The 24105-nt window shown below is 39.8% G+C and overlaps 1 protein-coding gene across 1 annotated transcript in view; it reads left to right on the top strand.

Moving 5' to 3' along the window:
* The window catches only part of SEC24A (SEC24 homolog A, COPII coat complex component), a 182062-nt gene that overhangs the window by 129495 nt on the left and 28462 nt on the right, over positions 1 to 24105 (top strand). The window contains 6 exon segments of the mRNA XM_053717212.1: positions 6339 to 6545; positions 7666 to 7789; positions 7905 to 8063; positions 8318 to 8491; positions 9441 to 9551; positions 17493 to 17668. Coding sequence (XP_053573187.1) covers positions 6339 to 6545; positions 7666 to 7789; positions 7905 to 8063; positions 8318 to 8491; positions 9441 to 9551; positions 17493 to 17668 — 951 coding nt within the window.

Genomic DNA, 24105 nt, shown 5'->3' with positions numbered 1-24105 from the left:
GCTCTGATCTTTCCTCTCAAAATTGGGTTTAGTTGTACTCCATGTTAGTATCTTCAGTAGGGCAGTGGTAGCTTTCAAGCAGTTAGGAACTTGAGAGGTGGGCCTCACTACGATTTCTTAACAGGTTGCTGCACTTATATAGAAAGCCAGAGTAGGTTTACTCTGTCTTTTCTTGTTTTCACAGGAGTGGCTTCCTCTCATGCCGGGTGAGCTGTCCTCCTGCAGGACAGCCAGAGGTGCAGGTAAGTGCCATTTTAGTTTTTTTGGGAAAGAACACTTACACTAAAGAGTAAGAAATGACAAGAAGAAAACAGCGCATCCACAAATCACAGCAGCGTTTATTCAAGTAAATGACACACACAGAAAATTGCACACTTACAAGATGACAGTAATGTATGAGCGGTATTCGTGGATAAACACTGCTGTGATTCGTGGATGCGCTGTTTTCTTCTTGTCATTTCTTATACAGCTTGCTGCAACGGGATACACATAGCTGGAGTTCCGTGATTCATCAGCTGCTCCTGTAAGGATCCTTCAGCATATTTTCCATCAGACCAACTGGACATTACCACGTCGGATTTTCCGTGTATGCACATTTACTGAACAAACGTTGCCTCCATCTGGTTCAGCTAAGTTAACACACCAATCCTGCTACAATCAGTCTATATGCTTTTTGTGTGACTTAAACCAGCTACGGTTTTGGGACTGTTGTATTTTCACATATCTGTTGTGTACGTCGGTGATTGTATTTATGTCCCATATGTTTATACTATAGGGGAGTGGTTGTGTGTCTTCTGAGAAACAGATATTAGATACACCCCGTTTTTACTTTTTGATTATTTTTTTAAAGGGGAAGTTCTACGGGTGCCCCACCTGATTCAGTGTAGCGCTGTCATTTTCTCCTGTTTTTGTTTTACACTAAAGAGTAAACTGCACTTTTTCTGGGGCTATGTTCCTGACTTAACGAACAGGATTCATAATGGCAGGGAGCAGGCACTGTAAGCTGTGACATTAGAGAGTGTTAGAATTAGTGGTGGCTCAGTAGGTTTATTTTTTTTTCTCCTCACTGTTAATCCGGTTGGGAGATGGATGAGTGATTGGTGTGACTTGTAGGATCGAAATATTCTGATTAATATTTTCTCTAATGGCCATCGGGAGCACCTCTGACACAAGAAGAGATGCAGATCCTTTTTCTGTGGCGGTATTTCCATCTAAAAGCGCGTGGTTTCCTTGTATGTGGCGCAGCTTATAGCGTATCACGTAACTTTCTCTGCAGAGATCGTCCGGAGCTGCTGCGATCACAGAAAGATCAGAGTCGCAATTATATTCCGGAGTGCAGAGGGGGCAGGTAGGCACCTCAGTGATAGTTCTGAGGAGTAGAGGTGTTTCTGTCTAAATCCTCCGTTTGAAAGGAGGTATTGGCATTTAATTTGGCATTCATAATAAATTGGGTAGTTAAAAGTTAAATCGTTGTCCTGTTGACAGTCTTTGAATACTTTGGGAACTGATATCTTAAAGGAATAGTATTAAAAAGATTTTTTTTTATTTTTTTGTTCTGTTTTATTTGCAATATGGACCTAGAGATTGTGCTTTCTGTTGAATGCAAGCTTTGTCTGGATAACCAAGTTGAACCTCCTTTGCCCTACTGTTAATCTTGTTTTGACAGGACATTAATGTATAAAGACAGACTTTTTGATGCTGAGCCACCACTTTCTCAGGTTGGTGCAATGCTGCAGCTTTCTCCTCAAACGTCCCAAGCCTTAACGGCTTCGCATGCAGTGCCCTGCCATTCCTCGCAATCTCCTGGAGGATTTTTTTTGCAAGCAGAAATTTCCGCCCAGGTATCCTCTGTGGTATCTGAGGCATTAGCTGCCATTCCCATGCTTCAGTGAAGACGCAAAAGGAAAATTAAAGAATCAGATAGTAAGGTTTCTGATCCAGTCCCCGGCTAACCAAGTTGCTCTTTCTCATAAGTCTGAGGAGGAAGATACATCGGTAGCCTCTGAGGGTGATATCTAAGATTCGAATAGGATAATTCCTTCTTCGGATACTGAAGTTGTATCCTTCAGGTTTAAGCTAAAACACCAACGTGTTTTGTTAAAGGAGGTTTTGGCTACCCTGGACGACTCCAATACTCCTGTCCTTGTCAATCCTAAGAAATCTAGTAAATTAAATAGATACTTTGATGTTCCCTCCTCTGTGGAGGTGTTTCCTGTGCTAGACCGTGCTACGGAGATTATTACTTGGGAATGGGAGAGACCTGGGATTCCTATTTTCCATTCTCCGGTTTTTAAAAAGATTTTTCCGGTGGCTGACTCTATTAAGTAGTTGTGGCAGACGGTGCCCAAGGTGGAAGGGGCGATTTCTACTCTGACTAAGAGAACTACTATTCCTATAGAGGATAGTTGCTCTTTCAAGGACCCAATGGACAAGAAGCTTTAGGCTTACTTGAAAAAGATGTATATTCATCAAGGTCTCCAATGGCAACCTGCAGTGTGTATTGCTACTGTTACAAGTGCTGCAGCTTATTGGTTTGATGCATTGTCAGAGTCTCTTCAGGCAGAGACTCCTTTGGAGGAGATCCAGGATAGGATTAAGGCCCTTAATTAACCAATTCCTATTTTATTGCTGCTTCATTGCAGGTCATTAAGTTAGGAGCCAAAATATTTGGTTTTGCGGTATTGGCGCGTAAAGCATTATGGCTGAAATCTTGGTCAGCAGATGTTTCATCTAAGTCTAAGCTTTTGGCGATTCCTTACAAGGGTAAGACCTTGTTTGGACCTGGTTTGTCAGAAATTATTTCCAATATCACGGGTGGTAAAGGGTCTTTTCTGCCACAAGATAAGAAAAATAGGCCGAAAGGACGTCAGAGTAATTTTTCGTTCCTTTTGTAACTTCATAGGTAAGTCTTCCCCCTCCTCTGCCAAGCAGGAATAGTCCAAACCTTCTTGGAAACCCAGTCAGTCTTGGAACAAGGGGAAGCAATCTAAGAAGCTTGCAGCTGAGTCTAAGTCAGCATCAAGGGGTTGCCCCCGATCCGGGATTAGATCAAGTGGGGGGGGCAGACTTTCTCAGTTCTCTCAAGCATGGATACAAGATGTCCCAGATCCTTGGGCTGTGGACATAGTATCTCAGGGTTACAAATTAATATTCAAGACCTTTCCTCCCAGGGGCAGGTTCCTCCTCTCAAGATTATCTGCAGACCAAATAAAAAGAGAGGCGTTCTTGAAATGTGTACAGGACCTTTCCTACCTGAGAGTGATAGTTCCTGTTCAGGAGCAGGGTCTGGGGTTCTACTCCAATCTGTTTGTGGTTCCCAAAAAAGATGGAACTTTCTGACCGATTCTAGACCTAAAGTGTCTTAAAAAATTTCTCAGAGTACCGTCCTTCAAGATGGAGACTATCCGTTCTATTCTCCCTTTAGTACAAGAGGGTCAGTTCATGAAGACCATAGACCTGAAGGATGCGTACCTTCATGTTCCCATTCACAGGGATCATAACAAATTTCTGAGATTTGCCTTTCTGGATAATGAGTTTGTGGCCCTTCCATTCGGCCTTGCCACAGCTCCCATCATTTTCTCAAAGATTCTTGGGGCTCTTTTGGCAGTGATTCAGTCTTGGGGAATTGCTGTTGCGCCCTATCTGGACGAGATTCTGGTTTAGGCGCCATCTTTTCAACTAGCAAAATCTCACGCCGAGATATTGTTGTCTTTTCTTTGTTCCCATGGATGGAAGGTAAATTTGGGAAAGAGTTCCTTTGTTCCGGCTACAAGGGTGGTTTTCTTAGGGACCATTTATAGATTTCCTGTCGATGAAAATATTTCTGACGGAAGTCAGAAGAAACAAGATTCTTGCTTCTCTCTATAGTCTGCTGTAGGGCAATCAGTGGCTAATGTACGGAGGTAATTGGTCTGATGGTTGCTTCCATAGACATCGTCCCCTTTGCTCGATTCCATTTCAGAGCTCTGCAGTTATGCATGCTCAGTCAATGGAACGAGGACTATGCAGATCTGTCTTAGAAGATGGTTCTAGATCAGTCGACGAGAGACTCTCTTCCGTGGTTGCTGTCTCAGGAACATCTGTCTCAGGGGACATGCTTTTGGAGACCCTCCGGGCTGGAGAAAAATCTGGGATTCGTTGAAGGTGCAGGGACTTTTGTCTCAGGGGGAATCTGCTCTCCCCATAAACATATTGGAGTTGAGAGCGATCTTCAATGCCTTGATGGCTTGACCTCATCTGGCTTTAGCCCGGTTTATCAGGTTCCAGTCAGACAACATAACCTCAGTGGCTTACATCAACCACCAGGGAGGGACTCAGAGTTCCTTAGCCATGAAGGAGGTGGCTCGGATCATTCAGTGGGCAGAAGCTCACAATTGTTTTTTATCTGCTATCCACATTTCAGGAGTGGACAACTGGGAAGCGGATTTCCTGAGCAGACAGACTTTTCATCCCGGGGAGTGGGAACTCCATCCGGAGGTTTTCTCCAGGTTAACCTTCAAATGGGGGGTACCGGAGTTGGATCTGATGGTGTCTCGACAGAACGCCAAGCTTCCAAGGTACAGTTCAATGTCAAGGGATCCTCAGGCCTTCCTGATAGATGATCTGGCAGTTCCTTGGAACTTCAGATTGGCATACCAGTTTCCTCTGTTTGCTCTCCTTCCACGAGTCATTGCTCGTATCAAGCAGGAGAGAGCATCAGTGATTCTAATTGCTCCTGCATGGCCTCGCAGGATCTGGTATGCAGATTTAGTGGAGATGTCGTCTTTGAAGTAGAAGGTCCTTCCTTAGAGGAAGTCTCCAAGGAGGCAGAGTCCTTTCCTTCATCCAAATCTCGTTTCTCTGAAGCTGACTGCTTGAACACTTAGTTCTGTCTAAGCGGGGGTTTTCTGAGTCGGTCATTGAGACCATCATTCAGGCCCGTAAGCCTGTTACTAGAAAGATATACTATAAGATATGGCGTAAATATCTTTATTGGTATGAATCCAAGGGCTACTCTTGGATTAGGGTCAGGATTGCAAGAATTATGTCCTTTCTCCAGGTCTAGAGAAGGGTTTGTCTGTCAGTACTCTGAAGGGTTAGATTTCTGCTCTTTCCATTTTGCTGCACAAGCGTCTGGCGGATGTGCCAGATGTGCAATCTTTTTGTCAGGCCTTGGTCAGAATCAGGCCTGTGTTTAAGTCTGTTGCTCCGCCTTGGAGCCTTAACCTTGTTCTTAAAGTTTTGCAACAGGCTCAGTTTAAACTGCTGCATTCCATAGATATCAAGTTGTTAGCTTGGAAGGTTTTGCTTCTTACTGCTATCTCTTCTGCTCGTATAAGTCTCGGAACTCATCTCATTTATCATGCCGATAAGGCGGTTCTTCGTACTAAGTTTGGTTTCCTACCTAAGGTTGTTTCGGATAGAAATATTAATCAGGAAATTGTTGTTACTTTTCTCTGTCCTAATCCTTATTCTCATAAGGAACGTTTGTTGCACAACCTGGATGTTGTGTGTGTGCTTTTAAATTGTATTTGCAGGCGACTAAGGATTTTCGCCAGTCTTCTGCATTGTTTGTTTGTTTTTCTAGGAAACGTAAAGGTCAGAAAGCTACCGCTACTTCTTTGGTTGAGAAGTATAATTTGTTTAGCCTATGAGACTGTTGGGCAGCAGCCTCCTGAGAGAATCACAGCTCATTCCACTAGGGCTGTCTCTTCCTCCTTGGGCTTTCAAAAATTAAGCTTCTGTGGAACAGATTTGCAAGGCTGCAACTTGGTCCTCTCTGCATACTTTTTCAAAATTTTATAAATTTGATACTTTTGCCTCGGCTGAGGCTTCTTTTGGGAGAAAGGTTCTTCAAGCAGTGGTACCTTCTGTTTAGGTCTACCTGTCTTGTCCCTCCCTAGTCTTCTATGTTCTTTAGCTTGGGTATTGGTTCCCAACAGTAACTGAGGACGCCGTGGACTCACCATATCTTAGGAAAGAAAACTAAATTTATGATTACCTGATAAATTTTATTTCTTTCCAGATATGGTGAGTCCACGGCCCCGCCCTTTATGTTTAAAACAGTGTTTTTGTTTTTTCTTACTAAACCTCAGGCACCTCTACACCTTGTGTTACTCCCTTTCTCCATTTCCCTTTGGTCGAATGACTTGGGTTTGTAGTAAGGGGAGTAATACTTAACAGCTTGGCTGTGGTGCTCTTTGCCTTCTCTTGCTGGCCAGGAGTGATATTCCCAACAGTAATTGAGGACGCCGTGTACTCACCATATCTGGAAAGAAAGAAATTTATCAGGTAAGCATAAATTTTGTTTTTTTTCTTCCAATTATTATCACTTGTGTATTTATTTTGCAATATTTTAGCTAGTCCAGGATTTGTTGAAGAATCTGCCCCAGATGTTCACAAAGTCCTCAGAAACCCAAAGCGCCTTGGGACCCGCTCTGCAGGCTGCTTATAAACTAACATCACCCACTGGTGGACGTATTTCAGTCTTCCAATCCCAACTCCCATCTTTAGGAGCCGGAGCACTAAAACCAAGGGAGGAGCCTAACCAAAAATCCACTGCAAAGGTGAGATTCAGTAGAACGAATGACTACAGTGCTAAACAACATAAATATAACTAAGGAAAATTGAAGAACATTTGGGATGTTAGTCGGTTTAAAGGTTATTGTATCTGAAAGTGGGCAGTGCAAACTGTTACAGCTGAAAATGTACTGTGCTGAAAATAAACTGCATCTTTGTTATTATGGTGGTTGGGCATATCACTGTTCACAAATAGAAACTGTGTGTAATCTGTGCTTTTGGAGTAGTTTTGTGCATAAAAAATATTTTAACTTTGTTTAAATAGTGCTCTTTCATGTGAATTACTTTCTTTTTAAGCTTAAAGGATACTAAACCCAATTTTTTTTTCTTTCATGATTCAGATAGAGCATGCAATTTTAAGCAACTTTCTAATTTACTCTTATAAATGTTTATTTTTTTCTCTTGCTATCTTTATTTAAAAAGCAGGAATGTAAAGCTTAATAGCCATCCGATTTTTTTTTTTGTTGTTGTTAAAAACCTGGGTTATGCTTGCTTATTGGTTTGCTAAATGTAGCCACCAATAAGCAAGTGCTGTCCATGGTGCTGAACCTAAAGGGCCGACTCCTAAGCTTAAAGGGCCACTAAACTCAAAATCTTTCTTTCATGATTTAGATAGAACATACAAATTTAAACAACATTACAATTTACTTCTATTATTTATTTTGCTTCGTTTTTTAGATATCCTTATTTGAAGAAAAAGCAATGCACATGGGTGAGCCAATCACATGAGGCTTCTATGTGCAGCAACCAATCAGCAGCTACTGAGCATATCTAGATATGCTTTTCAGCAAAGAATATCAAGAGAATAAAACAAATTAGATAATAGAAGTAAATTAGAAAGATATTTAAAAATGCATTCTCTTTCTAAATCATGAAAGAAAAAATGTGGGTTTCATGTCCCTTTAACATTCCTGCTTTTTAAATAAAGAAAGTTGCTTAAAATTGCATGTTCTATCTGAATCATGAAAAAAATTGGGTTTAGTGTCCCTAAGTCTCTTAACTCATATAAAGTAACTGAGTAAACTGACTTGAGCTTCCATGGCAGAATACATTCTCTCATCTGCTGTTATTGAGCCGTCTAGTAAGTAACACAACTTTTGTTTTCAGGAAATCCATAATCTGACACCAGCAACAGACTTCTACAAGAAGTTGGCTTTGGATTGTTCCGGTCAACAAATAGCAGTTGATCTGTTCCTTTTGAGTGGCAGATACTCAGATTTGGCTTCATTGGGTAAGTGTATTTAAACATAAGAACAAGTGTAATGTTCTACAACATTATTTTATGATTGTTCTAGTCAAGTTGTCGTCTTTCTTTTGCTTATATGCCTATAATGGTGGTGTTTCAGGTTGCATATCTAGATATTCCGCTGGCAGTGTTTTCTATTTTCGTGCCTACCACCACCAGCACAATCCTGTTATGGTGGAGAAACTGCAGAAGGACCTGAAGAGATACTTGACTAGAAAGATTGGCTTTGAGGCTGTCATGAGGATAAGATGCACTAAAGGTATATCTGTTTACTTTTTTAGTAGCTTATTTGTAAGTTGTTTTCATGGCATTCTATTTCTATAAATATTGTAAGTCATTTCCAGTTATGTCTCCAGATTTTTATTTTTATATAAATTGATGCGTTCTGTTTTAAATAGGGTATTACGAGGAAATGTGAAATGTGCTAAATGTTTGATATGTATTTTATATGTACTTTTCCATCAAGATAATACTTAACGTTGGTTTTGTTTCTTGGTTGTTGTTTTTTTGCAGGACTTTCTATTCACACTTTCCACGGGAACTTCTTTGTCCGTTCAACAGATCTGCTATCTCTTCCAAATGTCAACCCTGATGCAGGATACGCAGTACAGATGTCTGTGGAGGAAAGTCTTACAGACACATCTGTAGTCTCCTTCCAGTCAGCTCTACTATATACCTCCAGCAAAGGTAAATATCTGTTGTTTTCCAAGGAATACCATTTTCTTCAATACAATACTTGCCGTGTGCTTTTTTTTTTTTTTTTTTAACGGGAAATGGAAGTAGCTATAGTTTACTTCATATACTGAATGCCATATTTAATCAAGTAATCTGTTTTAAATGTTAACTGTTGCAGTTTTCTAAGTGAAAAAGTTGAACTATATGTGGCATTCTTAAAGTGTCAGTAAACGTTAAAAATAATGTTATATAATTGTGCACATAGTGCAGAATTATATAACATTATATTAGCCAAACATTATGAAACATAATATAGCCTATTAATTTTTTACTCTGCTGAGCGGGTCGGTTATATTTACTCAGCGTATCGGGCCAGCTGTATAGTCACAGCCCGGCCCGACCGCGCCATAAGACTAAGTACAGCTCGCTCCTGCTGTCAGACAGAGCAGGAGCGAGCTGCACTTAGTCTTATGGCGCGGTCGGGCCGGGCTGTGACTATACAGCTGGTCCGATGCACTGAGTAAATGTAACAGACCCGCTCAGCAGAGTACAGAGAGCGGGTCTGTAAAACAGTGGGGGGGTTTTTAAAAATTAATAGGGTACATTATGTTTTATAATGTTTGGCTAATATAATGTTATATAATTCTGCACTATGTGCACAATTATATAATATTATTTTTAAGGTTTACTGTCCCTTTAAGGACACATGCTTTTATTAATTTAGAGAGTTGGTCTCTGAGGCCATTACAAACCTACAGACCTTGTGGGTTTTACTTTGGGGGTTAGGACATTCATTTATTATTAAAAGCGTGCTCTCATTTATTTATTTTTGTAATCCAATTGGTTAAAACCATGTTGTAAAGGGGTTAGAGAAGTCTTCTTTGTGTTAGTGACCCATAATCTATGAAATAATGCCTACAAAATAGTTTCATGTTTCATTGGTAATATGTTTGTTTTTCAGGAGAACGGAGGATCCGTGTGCATACCATGTGTCTGCCCGTTGTTTCTGCATTATCAGATGTCTATGCTGGGGCTGATGTACAAGCAGTAACAGGACTTCTGGCGAATATGGGTATATATATATTTATATCATTGTAAATGAATATTAACTACATATAAAATGTCACAATGTGAGTGCAGTGGTTTGATACATGAGGTATAAATGTGTAGTACAAGAGATACTCATTCAAATTCACTCTAGGCGTTACGAGGTTGTGGAACATACCATGTTTGGGCAGAGATGCCTGTAAAGGTGAGAGAATGCGGAGAAGTTATTAGAAATGAAGCTTTTAGAACACACTTAAGGTTCACAGATAATTATGATAATGGAAGAAAGGATCTTAAATTGATCATAGAACCGGCACAGTTTTTAAACATTTTAGTGAAACATTTTACAGTAGTGCTTATAAATCCATCCTAGTTCACTGTATTTACATCTTCATATAATTTATTACCTTAGTTAAAGGGACATTAAACACTTTGAGATGGTAATATAAAATAATAAATTCTGCGTGCTTATATAAAAACTAAAAAAAAATGGTGAGCTTTTTAGTTCCTGTTAGAAATGGAGTGGCTGCTCACTCTAGTGACCTATTTATAAATTTCCCTAATTGGCCACAGCAGAGAAGGTAATGTAATAAATTCAAAGAATAAAAAGTGCCATTAAAACATATATATTTTTGTTTTGTTATGTACATTTACTAAAAATACAGTATTGCTCTGAGCTCTAGATGAAACAGGGCTACACAATTGGATAGCTGACCCAAACACCAATGTTTTGAGGAGTCAAACAGCCAAAATCAAATAGGAGATCATACATTATATATAAAAAGAACAGACTCCTCCTTGCTGCTTAACCCACAATCCAAATGATTAGATACCACAAGAGGGCTATGTGTTCCTGTGTTTGGGCAGGTTTGAAATGAGCACACCCACATTTTAGTGCCAATGGGATGCCCAAAGCCATAATTCCCCCCCCACACACACTTTTACTGGGTAGCTAGAGAACGCTAGCAGTTAATACAAAAGAGCCATATAAATTAGAGCAAGAAAAACCTTCAGTTCATTCACTTGTTGATCACAAAATTCTTTATGTGGCAATGATATATCTCCTAGGCAATTTTTAATTAACAGCCTTGGAAGAAGTTCACTAGTGCATGGTAGTCCCTAAACAGTGTCAGATGTACATGATCCTTCCTTACTCCCAATGCCTCTGCACCCTACCAAATCCTGAAGGTTTAAGATCATAATTTAGGGTCAATTGTACATGACTACAATGTTGGCAAAATATCCATAAAAAAAGCTATTGTTCCAATAAATAGGGTCAAGTGAGTCAATTTCGTGTAAAATGCAATTTACAACACTTTCTTTACAAATATTGCCTTTTTTAAATGAACAATCTGTCATTTCAAAGAACACCCCTCTGAGCAAAGTGGGTTTGTAAATAAATCATGCCAGTGATGTCATAGGTAATCTGCACATGCTCTGTGGCCAAAGGCGGATGAATAAACCTTGTTCCACCTCTGTGCAGTGTGTGATCTGTTGATGTTTAAATTTAAAACAAAGTATAATGTATTTTCTCTTGTTAAGTGTATTCAGTCCACGGGTCATCCATTACTTATGGGATTATATCTCCTTCCCAACAGGAAGTTGCAAGAGGATCACACAAGCAGAGCTGCTATATAGCTCCTCCCCTCACATGTCATATCCAGTCATTCTCTTGCAACTCAATTAGATAGGTCGTTGTGAGAGGTCTGTGGTGTTTTTATACCTAGTTTATTTCTTCAATCAAAAGTTTGTTATTTTAAATGGCACCGGAGTGTGCTGTTTGTTCTCAGGCAGTATTTAGAAGAAGAATCTGCCTGCGTTTTCTATGATCTTAGCAGAAGTAACTAAGATCCACTGGCTGTTCTCGCACATTCTGAGGAGTGGGGTAACTTTCAGAAAGGGAATAGCATGTGGGGAATCCTGCAAACGAGGTATGTGCAGTAAATTATTTTTCTAAGGAATGGAATTGACTAAGAAAATACTGCTGATACCGATGTAATGTAAGTACAGCCTTAAATGCAGCAGCGACTGGTATCAGGCTGATGAATGTATGTACAATAAGTAATTTTCTAAGGAATGGAATTTGATTAAGAAAATACTGTTAATAACGAAGTATTGTATAAGCCTTAACTGCAGTAGAAGCGACTGGTAGAAGGCTTATTAATAACACTATCTAACTTTTAAAGTGTATGTTTAAAACGTTTACTGGAATGTTATTCGTTTTTTGTGAGGTACTTTGGTGATAAATCTTTTGGGGCATGAAATTTTCCACATGGCTGTTGTTTATTTCTATATAGAAGCGTTTAACTGAGGTTTCCCACTGTTGTAATATGAGTGGGAGGAGCCTATTTTAGCGCTTTTTTGCGCAGTAAAAATTCAGTTTCAGTCTTCCTGCTTCTTCCTCCTTGATCCAGGACGTCTCTAGAGAGCTCAGGGGTCTTCAAAAGTCATTTTGAGGGAGGTAATCAGTCACAGCAGACCTGTGACAGTGTGTTTGACTGTGATAAAAACGTTAATTGTTAAATTGATTATCCGTTTTTGGGTATTAAGGGGTTAATCATCCATTTGCTAGTGGGTGCAATACTTTTGTAACTTAATACATTTACTGTGAAAATTTGGTTGCTATAACTGATTTGGTTCATTGTTATTTCAACTGTGACGTTTTTTTGTGCTTCTTAAAGGCACAGTAGCGTTTTTTATATTGCTTGTAAATTTATTTGAAAGGTTTTTCCAAGCTTGCTAGTCTCATTGCGAGTCTGTTTAAACATGTCTGACACAGATTAATCTGTTTGTTCACTATGTTTGAAGGCCAATGTGGAGCCCCACAGAAATATGTGTACTAAATGTATTGATGTCACTTTGAATAAAAGTCAATCTATATCTGTAAAGAAATTATCACCAGACAACGAGGGGGAAGTTATGCCGACTAACTCTCCTCACGGGTCAGTACCTTCGCCTCCCGCTCAGGGGGTGCGTGATATTGTGGCGCCAAGTGCATCAGAGAGGCCCATACAAATCACTTTGCAAGACATGGCTGCTGTTATGACAGAGGTATTATCTAAATTGCCTGAATTAAGAGGCAAGCGCGATAGCTCTGGGTTAAGGACAGAGCGCGCTGATGATGTGAGAGCCATGTCTGATACTGCGTCACAATTTGCAGAACATGAGGACGGAGAGCTTCATTCTGTGTGTGATGGATCTGATCCAGGGAGACCGGATTCAGAGATTTCTAATTTTAAATTTAAGCTTGAGAACCTCCGCGTATTGCTAGGGGAGGTATTAGCGGCTCTGAATGATTGTAACACGGTTGCAATTCCAGAGAAAGTATGTAGGTTGGATAGATACTTTGCGGTACCGGTGTGTACTGACGTTTTTCCTATACCTAAAAGGCTTACAGAAATTATTAGCAAGGAGTGGGATAGACCCGGTGTGCCCTTTTCCCCACCTCCGATATTTAGAAAAATGTTCCCGATAGACGCCACCACACGAGACTTATGGCAGACGGTCCCTAAGGTGGAGGGAGCAGTTTCTACTTTAGCTAAGTGTACCACTATCCCGGTGGAGGATAGTTGTGCTTTTTCGGATCCAATGGATAAAAAATTAGAAGGTTACCTTAAGAAAATGTTTGTTCAACAAGGTTTTATCTTACAGCCCCTTGCATGCATTGCGCCTGTCACTGCAGCTGCGGCATTCTGGTTTGAGTCTCTGGAAGAGGCCATTCGCACCGCTCCATTGGATGAGATTATGGCCAAGCTTAAAGCACTTAAGCTAGCTAATGCATTTGTTTCTGATGGCGTTGTCCATTTAACCAAACTAACGGCTAAGAACTCCGGATTCGCCATCCAGGCGCGCAGAGCGCTATGGCTTAAATCCTGGTCAGCTGACGTGACTTCTAAATCTAAATTGCTTAATATTCCTTTCAAAGGGCCCGGCTTGAAAGAAATTATTGCTGACATTACTGGGGGTAAGGGTCATACTCTTCCTCAGGACAGGGCCAAGTCAAAGGCCAAACAGTCTAATTTTCGTGCCTTTCGTAATTTCAAGGCAGGAGCAGCATCAACTTCCTCCGCTCCAAAACAGGAAGGACCTGTTGCTCGTTACAGACAGGGCTGGAAAACTAACCAGTCCTGGAACAAGGGCAAGCAGGCCAGAAAGCCTTCTTCTGCCCCTAAGACAGCATGAAGAGAGGGCCCCCTATCCGGAAACGGATCTAGTGGGGGGCAGACTATCTCTCTTTGCCCAGGCTTGGGCAAGAGATGTCCAGGATCCCTGGGCGTTGGAGATCATATCTCAGGGATATCTTCTGGACTTCAAAGAATCTCCTCCACAAGGGAGATTTCATCTTTCAAGGTTATCAGCAAACCAAATAAAGAAAGAGGCATTTCTACACTGTGTGCAAGACCTCTTAGTATTGGGGGTGATCCACCCAGTTCCGCGGACGGAACAAGGGCAAGGGTTTTACTCAAATCTGTTTGTGGTTCCCAAGAAAGAGGGAACCTTCAGACCAATCTTGGACCTAAAAATCTTAAACAAATTCCTAAGAGTTCCATCATTCAAAATGGAAACTATTCGAACCATCCTACCCATGATCCAAGAGGAAAAGGATGCCTACCTTCATATACCGATTCACAAAGATCATTATCGGTACCTAAGATTTGCCTTTCTAGACAGGCATTACCAGTTTGTAGCTCTTCCCTTCGGGTTGGCTACGGCCCCGAGAATCTTTACAAAGGTTCTGGGCTCACTTCTGGCGGTTCTAAGACCGCGAGGCATAGCGGTGGCTCTGTATCTAGACGACATCCTGATACAGGCGTCAAGCTTTCAAATGGCCAAGTCTCATACAGAGATAGTTCTGGCATTTCTGAGGTCGCATGGGTGGAAAGTGAACGTGGAAAAGAGTTCTCTATCACCACTCACAAGAGTCTCCTTCCTAGGGACTCTTATAGATTCTGTAGAGATGAAAATTTACCTGACTGAGTCCAAGTTATCAAAACTTCTAAATGCTTTCCGTGTCCTTCATTCCATTCCACGCCCGCCAGTGGCTCAGTGCATGGAAGTAATCGGCTTAATGGTAGCGGCAATGGACATAGTACCATTTGCGTGCCTTCATCTCAGACCGCTGCAATTATGCATGCTAAGTCAGTGGAATGGGGATTACTCAGATTTGTCCCCTCTACTAAATCTGGATCAAGAGACCAGAGATTCTCTTCTCTGGTGGCTTTCTCGGGTCCATCTGTCCAAGGGTATGACCTTTCGCAGGCCAGATTGGACAATTGTAACAACAGATGCCAGCCTTCTAGGTTGGGGCGCAGTCTGGAACTCCCTGAAGGCTCAGGGATTATGGACTCAGGAGGAGAAACTCCTCCCAATAAATATTCTGGAGTTGAGAGCAATACTCAATGCTCTTCTGGCTTGGCCTCAGTTAGCAACTCTGAGGTTCATGAGATTTCAGTCGGACAACATCACGACTGTGGCTTACATCAACCATCAAGGGGGAACCAGGAGTTCCCTAGCAATGTTGGAAGTCTCAAAGATAATTCGCTGGGCAGAGTCTCACTCTTGCCATCTGTCAGCGATCTACATCCCAGGCGTGGAGAACTGGGAGGCGGATTTTCTAAGTCGCCAGACTTTTCATCCGGGGGAGTGGGAACTTCACCCGGAGGTCTTCACTCAACTGATTCATCGTTGGGGCAAACCAGATCTGGATCTCATGGCGTCTCGCCAGAACGCCAAGCTTCCTTGTTACGGATCCAGGTCCAGGGACCCGGGAGCGGTGCTGATAGATGCTCTGACAGCCCCTTGGGTCTTCAACATAGCTTATGTGTTTCCACCATTCCCGATGCTTCCTCGACTGATTGCCAGGATCAAACAGGAAAGAGCATTGGGGATTCTGATAGCGCCTGCGTGACCACGCAGGACCTGGTATGCAGACCTAGTGGACATGTCGTCCTGTCCACCATGGTCTCTGCCTCTGAGGCAGGACCTTCTAATTCAGGGTCCTTTCAATCATCCAAATCTAATTTCTCTGAGACTGACTGCATGGAGATTAAACGCTTGATTCTATCAAAGCGTGGCTTCTCGGAGTCGGTTATTGATACCTTAATACAGGCTCGGAAACCTGTTACCAGAAATATTTACCATAAGATATGGTGTAAATATTTATACTGGTGCGAATCCAAGAGTTACTCATGGAGTAAGGTTAGGATTCCTAGGATATTGTCTTTTCTACAAGAGAGTTTAGAAAAGGGCTTATCTGCTAGTTCGTTAAAGGGACAGATTTCTGCTCTGTCTATTCTTCTACACAAACGTCTGGCAGAAGTTCCAGACGTTCAGGCTTTTTGTCAGGCTTTGGCTAGGATTAGGCCTGTGTTTAAGACTGTTGCTCCGCCGTGGAGTTTAAACTTAGTTCTTAAAGTTCTTCAAGGTGTCCCGTTTGAACCCCTTCATTCCATTGATATTAAGCTGTTATCTTGGAAAGTTCTGTTTTTGATGGCTATTTCCTCGGCTCGAAGAGTCTCTGAGTTATCTGCCTTACATTGTGATTCTCCTTATCTGATTTTCCATTCAGACAAGGTAGTTCTGCGTACTAAACCTGGGTTCTTACCTAAGGTAGTTTCTAACAGGAATATCAATCAAGAGATTGTTGTTCCATCACTGTGTCCTAACCCTTCTTCAAAGAAGGAACGACTCTTGCATAATCTGGACGTAGTCCGTGCCCTGAAGTTCTATTTGCAGGCAACTAAAGATTTTCGTCAAACTTCTTCCCTGTTTGTCGTTTACTCTGGACAGAGGAGAGGTCAAAAAGCTTCGGCTACCTCTCTCTCCTTTTGGCTTCGTAGCATAATACGCTTAGCCTATGAGACTGCTGGACAGCAGCCTCCTGAAAAAGTTACAGCTCATTCCACTAGAGCTGTGGCTTCCACCTGGGCCTTTAAGAATGAGGCCTCTGTTGAACAGATTTGCAAGGCTGCAACTTGGTCTTCACTTCACACTTTTTCAAAATTTTACAAATTTGACACTTTTGCTTCTTCGGAGGCTGTTTTTGGGAGAAAGGTTCTACAGGTAGTGGTTCCTTCCGTTTAAAGTTCCTGCCTTGTCCCTCCCATCATCCGTGTACTTTAGCTTTGGTATTGGTATCCCATAAGTAATGGATGACCCGTGGACTGAATACACTTAACAAGAGAAAACATAATTTATGCTTACCTGATAAATTTATTTCTCTTGTAGTGTATTCAGTCCACGGCCCGCCCTGTCTTTTAAGGCAGATCTAAATTTTTAATTCAAACTCCAGTCACCACTGCACCCTATGGTTTCTCCTTTCTTGTCTTGTTTCGGTCGAATGACTGGATATGACATGTGAGGGGAGGAGCTATATAGCAGCTCTGCTTGGGTGATCCTCTTGCAACTTCCTGTTGGGAAGGAGATATAATCCCATAAGTAATGGATGACCCGTGGACTGAATACACTTAACAAGAGAAAACATAATTTATGCTTACCTGATAAATTTATTTCTCTTGTAGTGTATTCAGTCCACGGCCCGCCCTGTCTTTTAAGGCAGATCTAAATTTTTAATTCAAACTCCAGTCACCACTGCACCCTATGGTTTCTCCTTTCTTGTCTTGTTTCGGTCGAATGACTGGATATGACATGTGAGGGGAGGAGCTATATAGCAGCTCTGCTTGGGTGATCCTCTTGCAACTTCCTGTTGGGAAGGAGATATAATCCCATAAGTAATGGATGACCCGTGGACTGAATACACTACAAGAGAAATAAATTTATCAGGTAAGCATAAATTATGTTTTGTTATTGCATGATAGTTTAATGAGCAAATAAGTTGCTATAATTTACCTTTTGGTATCTGCTTAAATTGTCCACTAAAAATGTTTGAGAGGTAAACATAAGATCTAAAAAAGATGCAGTATTTATACACAAGTATTGTTAAATCCTGAGTATTTTGTTCTTACAGCTGTTGACCGCTCAATTACATCAAGCTTGAGTGATGCCAGAGATGCTTTAGTGAATGCAGCAATTGATTCTCTGTCTTCTTACCGCACTTCTGTGCTCACCGTACAACAGCCTGGTCTCCTGACTCCACACTCGTTGCGTCTTTTCCCTATGTTTATTCTGGCTCTCTTGAAGCAGGTTAGTTGTAGGAAAGAAGCATCATTTGTGAGAGAGTATTGACATAAACCGTTACAATTTTTATTTTGTTACTTCTATTTAAAGGGACAGTAAAGTAAAAATTAAACTTTTATGATTTGAATAGAGCATGTCATTTTAAATAACTTTCCAATTGACTTCTGTTACATAACTTTGTATAACTAAGCTACAAATAATGTTGCAAAAACTGCTTCCATAGAGTACTTAAGACACGTGCACACTCCTGAGCTCTTATCAGGCTACCTAGTTTTACTCTTCAATAAAAGATACCAAGATAACAAAGCAAATTTGATAACAGAAGTAAATTGGAAAGTTGTTTTAAACATTCATGATTCAGATAGAGCATGCAATTTTATTTTGATTTTAATGTCCCTTTAATTCAAAACTAATAAACTTTGTGTTGAGAGATTTTTGAGCATATATTACTCTGTGGCAGTACTCTTGTAATACCTTATTCAGTACTGATTTGTGTGTGCAATCTCATGCTTTCCTGGAGTAGATAGACACTCCCACAAACCCTTGGATGCCTGTCTCCTCCTGCCTTAAAGGGCCATATTAGTTACATTTGAAAAGCACTGGATTGCACATGTTTAGAGAAAAATCCTATTGTGGCCCAGACCCACTGGCAATATAGTGGTAGACTACATAAGTGGGAGAACATGAATGTATTTGTATTCATTGTTTCTCTGGAACCATGTCATTTCATGCACATCAGAAATCTGGTGCTCAGATTATCTGCACAATACCTATTTCAGTTTAGCAGCAACTGCAAGACCCTTAGCATTGTTCCTAGCAAAGATCAGATCTTTGTCTCCCCTATATATAAATAAAGTTCAGTGCACTCAATACTAAAATAAACTTGTGTTGGACAATAGTTAGATTTATTGTGCTATTAGTGCCCACACACAGTTTCATCTTATTCTATAAATAAATGTAAAGCAACATTCATTCATCATAATTCTTACAAGTACATCATTATTAGTTTGAATTTGATCAGTACAACTGATTCATTTGAAATCCGCAAACTAAAGAAATAAAATGTGTTTTTCCTTCTTTATAATTGGAGACAAATATAAATGAGCTGCTGCAGGTATAAAGCAATCTCTGTACAGTATGTATGAGGGATAGGGCTGTGAATTACAGGAAAGCAGGTTAAATATTTAAAAATATATTTCTTTCATGTAATTAGCAAGAGTCCATGAGCTAGTGACGTATGGGATATACATTCCTACCAGGAAGGGCAAAGTTTCCCAAACCTTAAAATGCCTATAAATACACCCCTCACCACACCCACAATTCAGTTTTACAAACTTTGCCTCCCATGGAGGTGGTGAAGTAAGTTTGTGCTAGATTCTACGTTGATATGCGCTTCGCAGCAGGCTGAAGCCCGGTTTTCCTCTGAGTGCAGTGAATGTCAGAGGGATGTGAAGAGAGTATTGCCTATTTGAATACAATGGTCTTCCTCTAGGGGATCTATTTCATAGGTTCTCTGTTATCGGTCGTAGAGATTTCTTCTCCTACCTCCCTTTTCAGATCGACGATATACTCTTATATACCATGACCTCTACTGATTCTCGTTTCGGTACTGGTTTGGCTATCTACTATATGTAGATGAGTGTCTTAGGGTAAGTAAGTCTTATTTCTATTTATGACACTCAAAGCCCCAGAGGCAGAACTTTTCTTCACTTTCTGCGATGAGAGTTTTGTAAGGGAAAATGTTTCTGCAGGTCATTTTTAAATAAAATTCAATTTTAAAAATTGGCAGTTACACTAAGGCACCAGTTCAATTGTAATGCGTTGGTTAACTGAAGAATAAAGCAATTTTTAACGTTTTATAATATAGTGCAGTAGTTGAAAATTGCATTGCAAATTAGCTGCCTAAAATTTTTTTTTTTTTTTTAACATGTCTGTTGAATAAATCCATTTCCTTTTCTCTTGGTCTAACATAGAAATGTAGTAATAAAAAAGATGCAATGCTCATACTAACGTCTTACATTCAGAATAAACAGGGAAAGGATAGGGTGCGGGTTTGAAAAAATCTGAGAGCCAGTCAACAAGCAATGCGCTGCTGCATATTTGACTGCTCAATTCAAACAGCACTTTGCTCTGGATGCGCTGTGTTAAGAAAAACTTTCACAGTGCAGCCAGAGCACAGCTCAGTTTGAAGAGAACAGTCTAATGTGAAGAAGCACTACAAAGTTAAAGCACTAACAGTTCCTGTATGTGTCCTGTCCTTTCTGCAGACATGTTGCATTTTCTGCGATGACATCTCAGATCACTGTATGTTCTGCCTTGGGGCTCAAAGCTATGGTGGGCACTTTATATGTAAAGTTCTAAATATATGTGTTTAAACTTATATTTGCCATGATTCAGGATATTCAGTATTCCTTCATTCAGACTGTCAGTTTCATTTTTTTGGGAAAATGCATATGAATTAAATATTTTTCTTACCTCAATTTTCAATTGACTTTTTTCCTTTAAATTGCGGGCTGTTAGGCTCGCGGGTGCAAAAAATGCTAGAATTTATTGCGTCATTTTTGGCGCGAGACTTTTTTGGCGCGCGATTGGCGTTTGACGTCATTTCCAGCGTTGTAGTGGACACCGGAAGTTTTCACGTAGTTGCGTCATTTTTGGCTCTCGTGTTTGTTGCAGACGTTTTTGGCGCCAAAAAATATGTGGGCGTCATTCTTGGCGCCAGATTTTTAACATCATTTAAGTCTCATATTTTAGTTGCTTCTGGTTTCTAGAGGCCTGTTCTGTTTGCATTTTTTTCCCATTCCTGAAACTGTCATTAAAGGAATTTGAAAATTTTGCTTTATATGTTGTTTTTTTCTATTACATATTGCAAGATATTTCAAAAACTGTTCCTGTATCAGAAAATGCTGAGGTATTCCTGATGACTGATTTCAGTCCTACCAAAGCTAAGTTCATTTATTTTAATGTTATGAATGTTTATCTTTAGCTATGGTTTGTAATAAGTTATCATGATAAACTTTTACATGCAGAGTCCATTAGTATTTATGCATTATATATTGCTATTCTTTTTACATCTAATGTACAAGATATACTTAAGAATTATAAGAATATTTTTCTGATTCTATTCTAAAGGCTTTGTCTGACATCCCGCCTTCTAATAAAATTTTTAGGTCTTTTTTTTTTTTTTTTTTTTTTTTTTTAAACTTCTCATTTAGTTGATGAAGTTTTAAATGACCAACAACATACTGAATTATCCTTCTCTGATGGTGTTTTTTCTCATTCAGAATTTTCTTCATCAGATATTGACACTAACAAATCTACTTTTTTATTTTTAGAGTACATTCGTTCTTTGTTGAAAAGGTGTTGATTATTTTGGATATTGAAGTAACTAGTTCTTTTGATTAAGACTAGCTAACATTTAAATTCTGCTTATTAACCTTCTGTGGTTTCTTCAGAGGTTTTTTTCCAGTTCCTGATACTAGGGAATGGAATAGGCCGGGAATTTCTTTTATTCCTTCTTTAAGGTTTTTAAATTGTATTCTTTGCCGGCAGTTAGTTTTCAATTTTGAGGAAAGATTCCCCAAGTTATTGGGGCTATCTCTACTCTTGCTAAACATACTATTATTCCTATAGCAAATAGTATTTATTTATTTTTTCCTTCAGATGGGAAACTTGTATCTTATTTAAGGAAAATTATTATTTTCAGGTACTTTTCTTAGACCTGTAATTTATTTGGCTGATGTTGCAACTGCTTCAACTTTCTGGTTGGATACTTTAGTGCAACAAGTATCGGATTATGATTTGTTTAGCATTCTTGAGTTGTTCAATATGCTAATAGTTTCATTTTTGTCGTCATTGTTTTAATATTTTCGCAAATGAGGTTTAATCTATGTCTTTTAGCTTTTTTAGCTAGAAGAACTTTGTGATTTCAATCTTGGAATGCTAATTTGATTTCTAAATTCCATATTTTTTCCAAGGTAATCAATTATTTGGTTCACAATTGGATTCAATTCTTCAACTGTTACTCTGGGCTTCAAGATTGAGTTCTAAGACTAAATTTTACGCTTATTAGTTTTTGTTCTTACTAAGGAACGGAATCCTAAATTCTTCCCCAAGTAACATGTTTATAATTGGAAGTTTTCTTCATTCAATTTAAGCCATTTAGAAGATCAAAGTCAGCTCCCCAAATTTGCATGTAGGTGCGGTTCTTATTCCAGCTTAGCTGGTAAGGGGCAGGTTAAGACTTTTTTAAAATTTTGGTTCAATTTGGTCCAAACTTTTTAGATTTGGGTACAGAATAGGATTCAGAGTAAGACCGTCTGTGAGAAGTATTTTTTTTCTCTAACATATTCAGGCTATTCCAGTAAGGCTCACACTTTCCTGAAGTGTGTTTTAGACCTGTATGTATTGGGTACTTGTGAAGTGCAGCTGGTCACCCGTTGGGGCTCAAGGTGCTGCTCAGACCTGAAGTTTTCTGGGGTATTTATACCAGTTCCATTTTAGGAACAGGGTTTGGGGGTTTTATTCAGAACTATTCATTGTCCCAAAGATAGAAAATCTTTTTGAATTATCATATAAGTGTACCATCTTTTAGAATGGTGTTTATATGGTCTATTCTGCCTTTTTGGTCAATGATGGCATTATTTGTTTACAATAGATACAATAGATGCATATTTTCATTTTCTGTTTTCATTCAGATTATTTTCATTTTCTGAGATTCTCTTTTTTTGACAAGCATTACCAATTTGTTGCTTTTCCTTCTGGTCTAGCGACAGCTCTAAGAATCTTTTCAAGGTTCTCAGTGTTTCCTTATTTGGACAGTCTCGTGGTACTGGCTCAGTCTTTTTGTTCTGCGGAATCTCCATACGATTCAACTTTTGTTGTTTCTTCAAGACATGGTTAGAGGATCTTTTTATCAAAAGCTCCTTGATTCTCACACAAGGGTCACCTTTTTTAGGTTTCCAGATAGATTGTGTCTTTGTCTCTAACAGACAAGTGACAATTTTATTGGGTTCCGTTTATCGGAACATTCAGTCTCTATAATTTCCTTTGGTTGCTATATATGCATGGAAGTTTTAGGTCTCATGGCTGAAGCATTGGATTCAATTCCCTTTGCTCATTTTCATAGGAAACCTTTCCAGTTTTTTATGCTTAATTAATGGTGCAGGGATTCTAGGATATCACTTTTTATATCTTTGAATCCCAATGTTTAACTATCTTTGATTTGGTGGTTAGATCACCATCATTTAGTTCTACGGGTCTCTTCGGTTCATTCAACCTGGACTATGATCACTACAGATGCAAGTCTTTTAGGTTGGGAGGCTGTCTGGGGATCTCTGTCAGCACAAGGGGTTTGGAAATCTCAGGAGGCGAGATTACCATTTGATATTTTGGAACTCTGTGCATTTCTCAGAGTTCTTCAGTTTTGGCTTCTTATTGAAGAAAGAGACGTTTATTGTTTTTCAGACAGACAATGTCACAACTGTGGCGTATGTCAATCATCAGGGTGGGACTCTCAGTCCTTAGGCTGTGAAAGAAGTATCTCGGATATTTGCTTGGGCTAAATCCAGCTCCTGTCTAATTTCTGTGGTCCATTTCCCAGGTATAGACAATTGGGAAGCGGATTATCTCTGCCAATCAAGCTTTACATCCGGGAGAATGGTCTCTTTACCCAGATGTGTTTTTTTCAAATTGTTCAGATGTGAGGGCTTCCAGAAATAGATCTGATGGCATCTAATCTAAACAAGGAACTTCCCAGGGGCCTATTCAGGTCCGGGGATCCTCAGGCGGAAGCAGTGTATGCATTGACACTTCCTTGGAGTTATAAATCTGCCTATATTTTTTCGCCTCTGGTTCTTCTTTTTAGAGTGATTTTCAAAATCATCAGGGAGCAATCTTTTGTGTTGCTGGTGGCTCCAGCATGGTCGCACAGGTTTTGGTATATGGTTCTTGTTCGGATGTCCAGTTGCCAATCTTGGTCACTTCCATTTAAGGCCAGACCTTATATCTTAACATTCATTTTTTTTCCATCTGGAACTCAAATTATTAATTTGATGGTATGGAAATTTAACGCTTAGTACTTAGTCATAGAAGTTTCTCTGACTCAGTGATCAATACTATGTTGCAGGCTCGTAAATCTGTGTCTAGTAAGATTTATTATCGAGTTTGGAAGATTTACATTTCATGATGCTCTTCTCATAAATTCTCTTGGCATTCTTTTAGAATTCCTAGGATTTTATAGTTTCTTCAGAATGGTTTGGATAAGGGTTTTTGTCTGCAAGTTCCTTGAAAGGACAAATCTCTGCTTTTTCTGTGCTGTTTTCACAGAAAAATTTGCTAATCTTTCTGTTACTCATTGTTTTGTTCAGGTTTTGGTTCGTATCAATCCTGTCATTAAGCCAATTTCTCCTCCTTGGAGTCTTGTTTTGGTTATGAGGGCTTTA

Source organism: Bombina bombina, chromosome 6 (assembly GCF_027579735.1).
Source record: "Bombina bombina isolate aBomBom1 chromosome 6, aBomBom1.pri, whole genome shotgun sequence".
NCBI lineage: Eukaryota > Metazoa > Chordata > Amphibia > Anura > Bombinatoridae > Bombina > Bombina bombina.
Note: the sequence above shows the minus strand (reverse complement) of the source record. Positions and strands in the feature narration are given on the sequence as shown.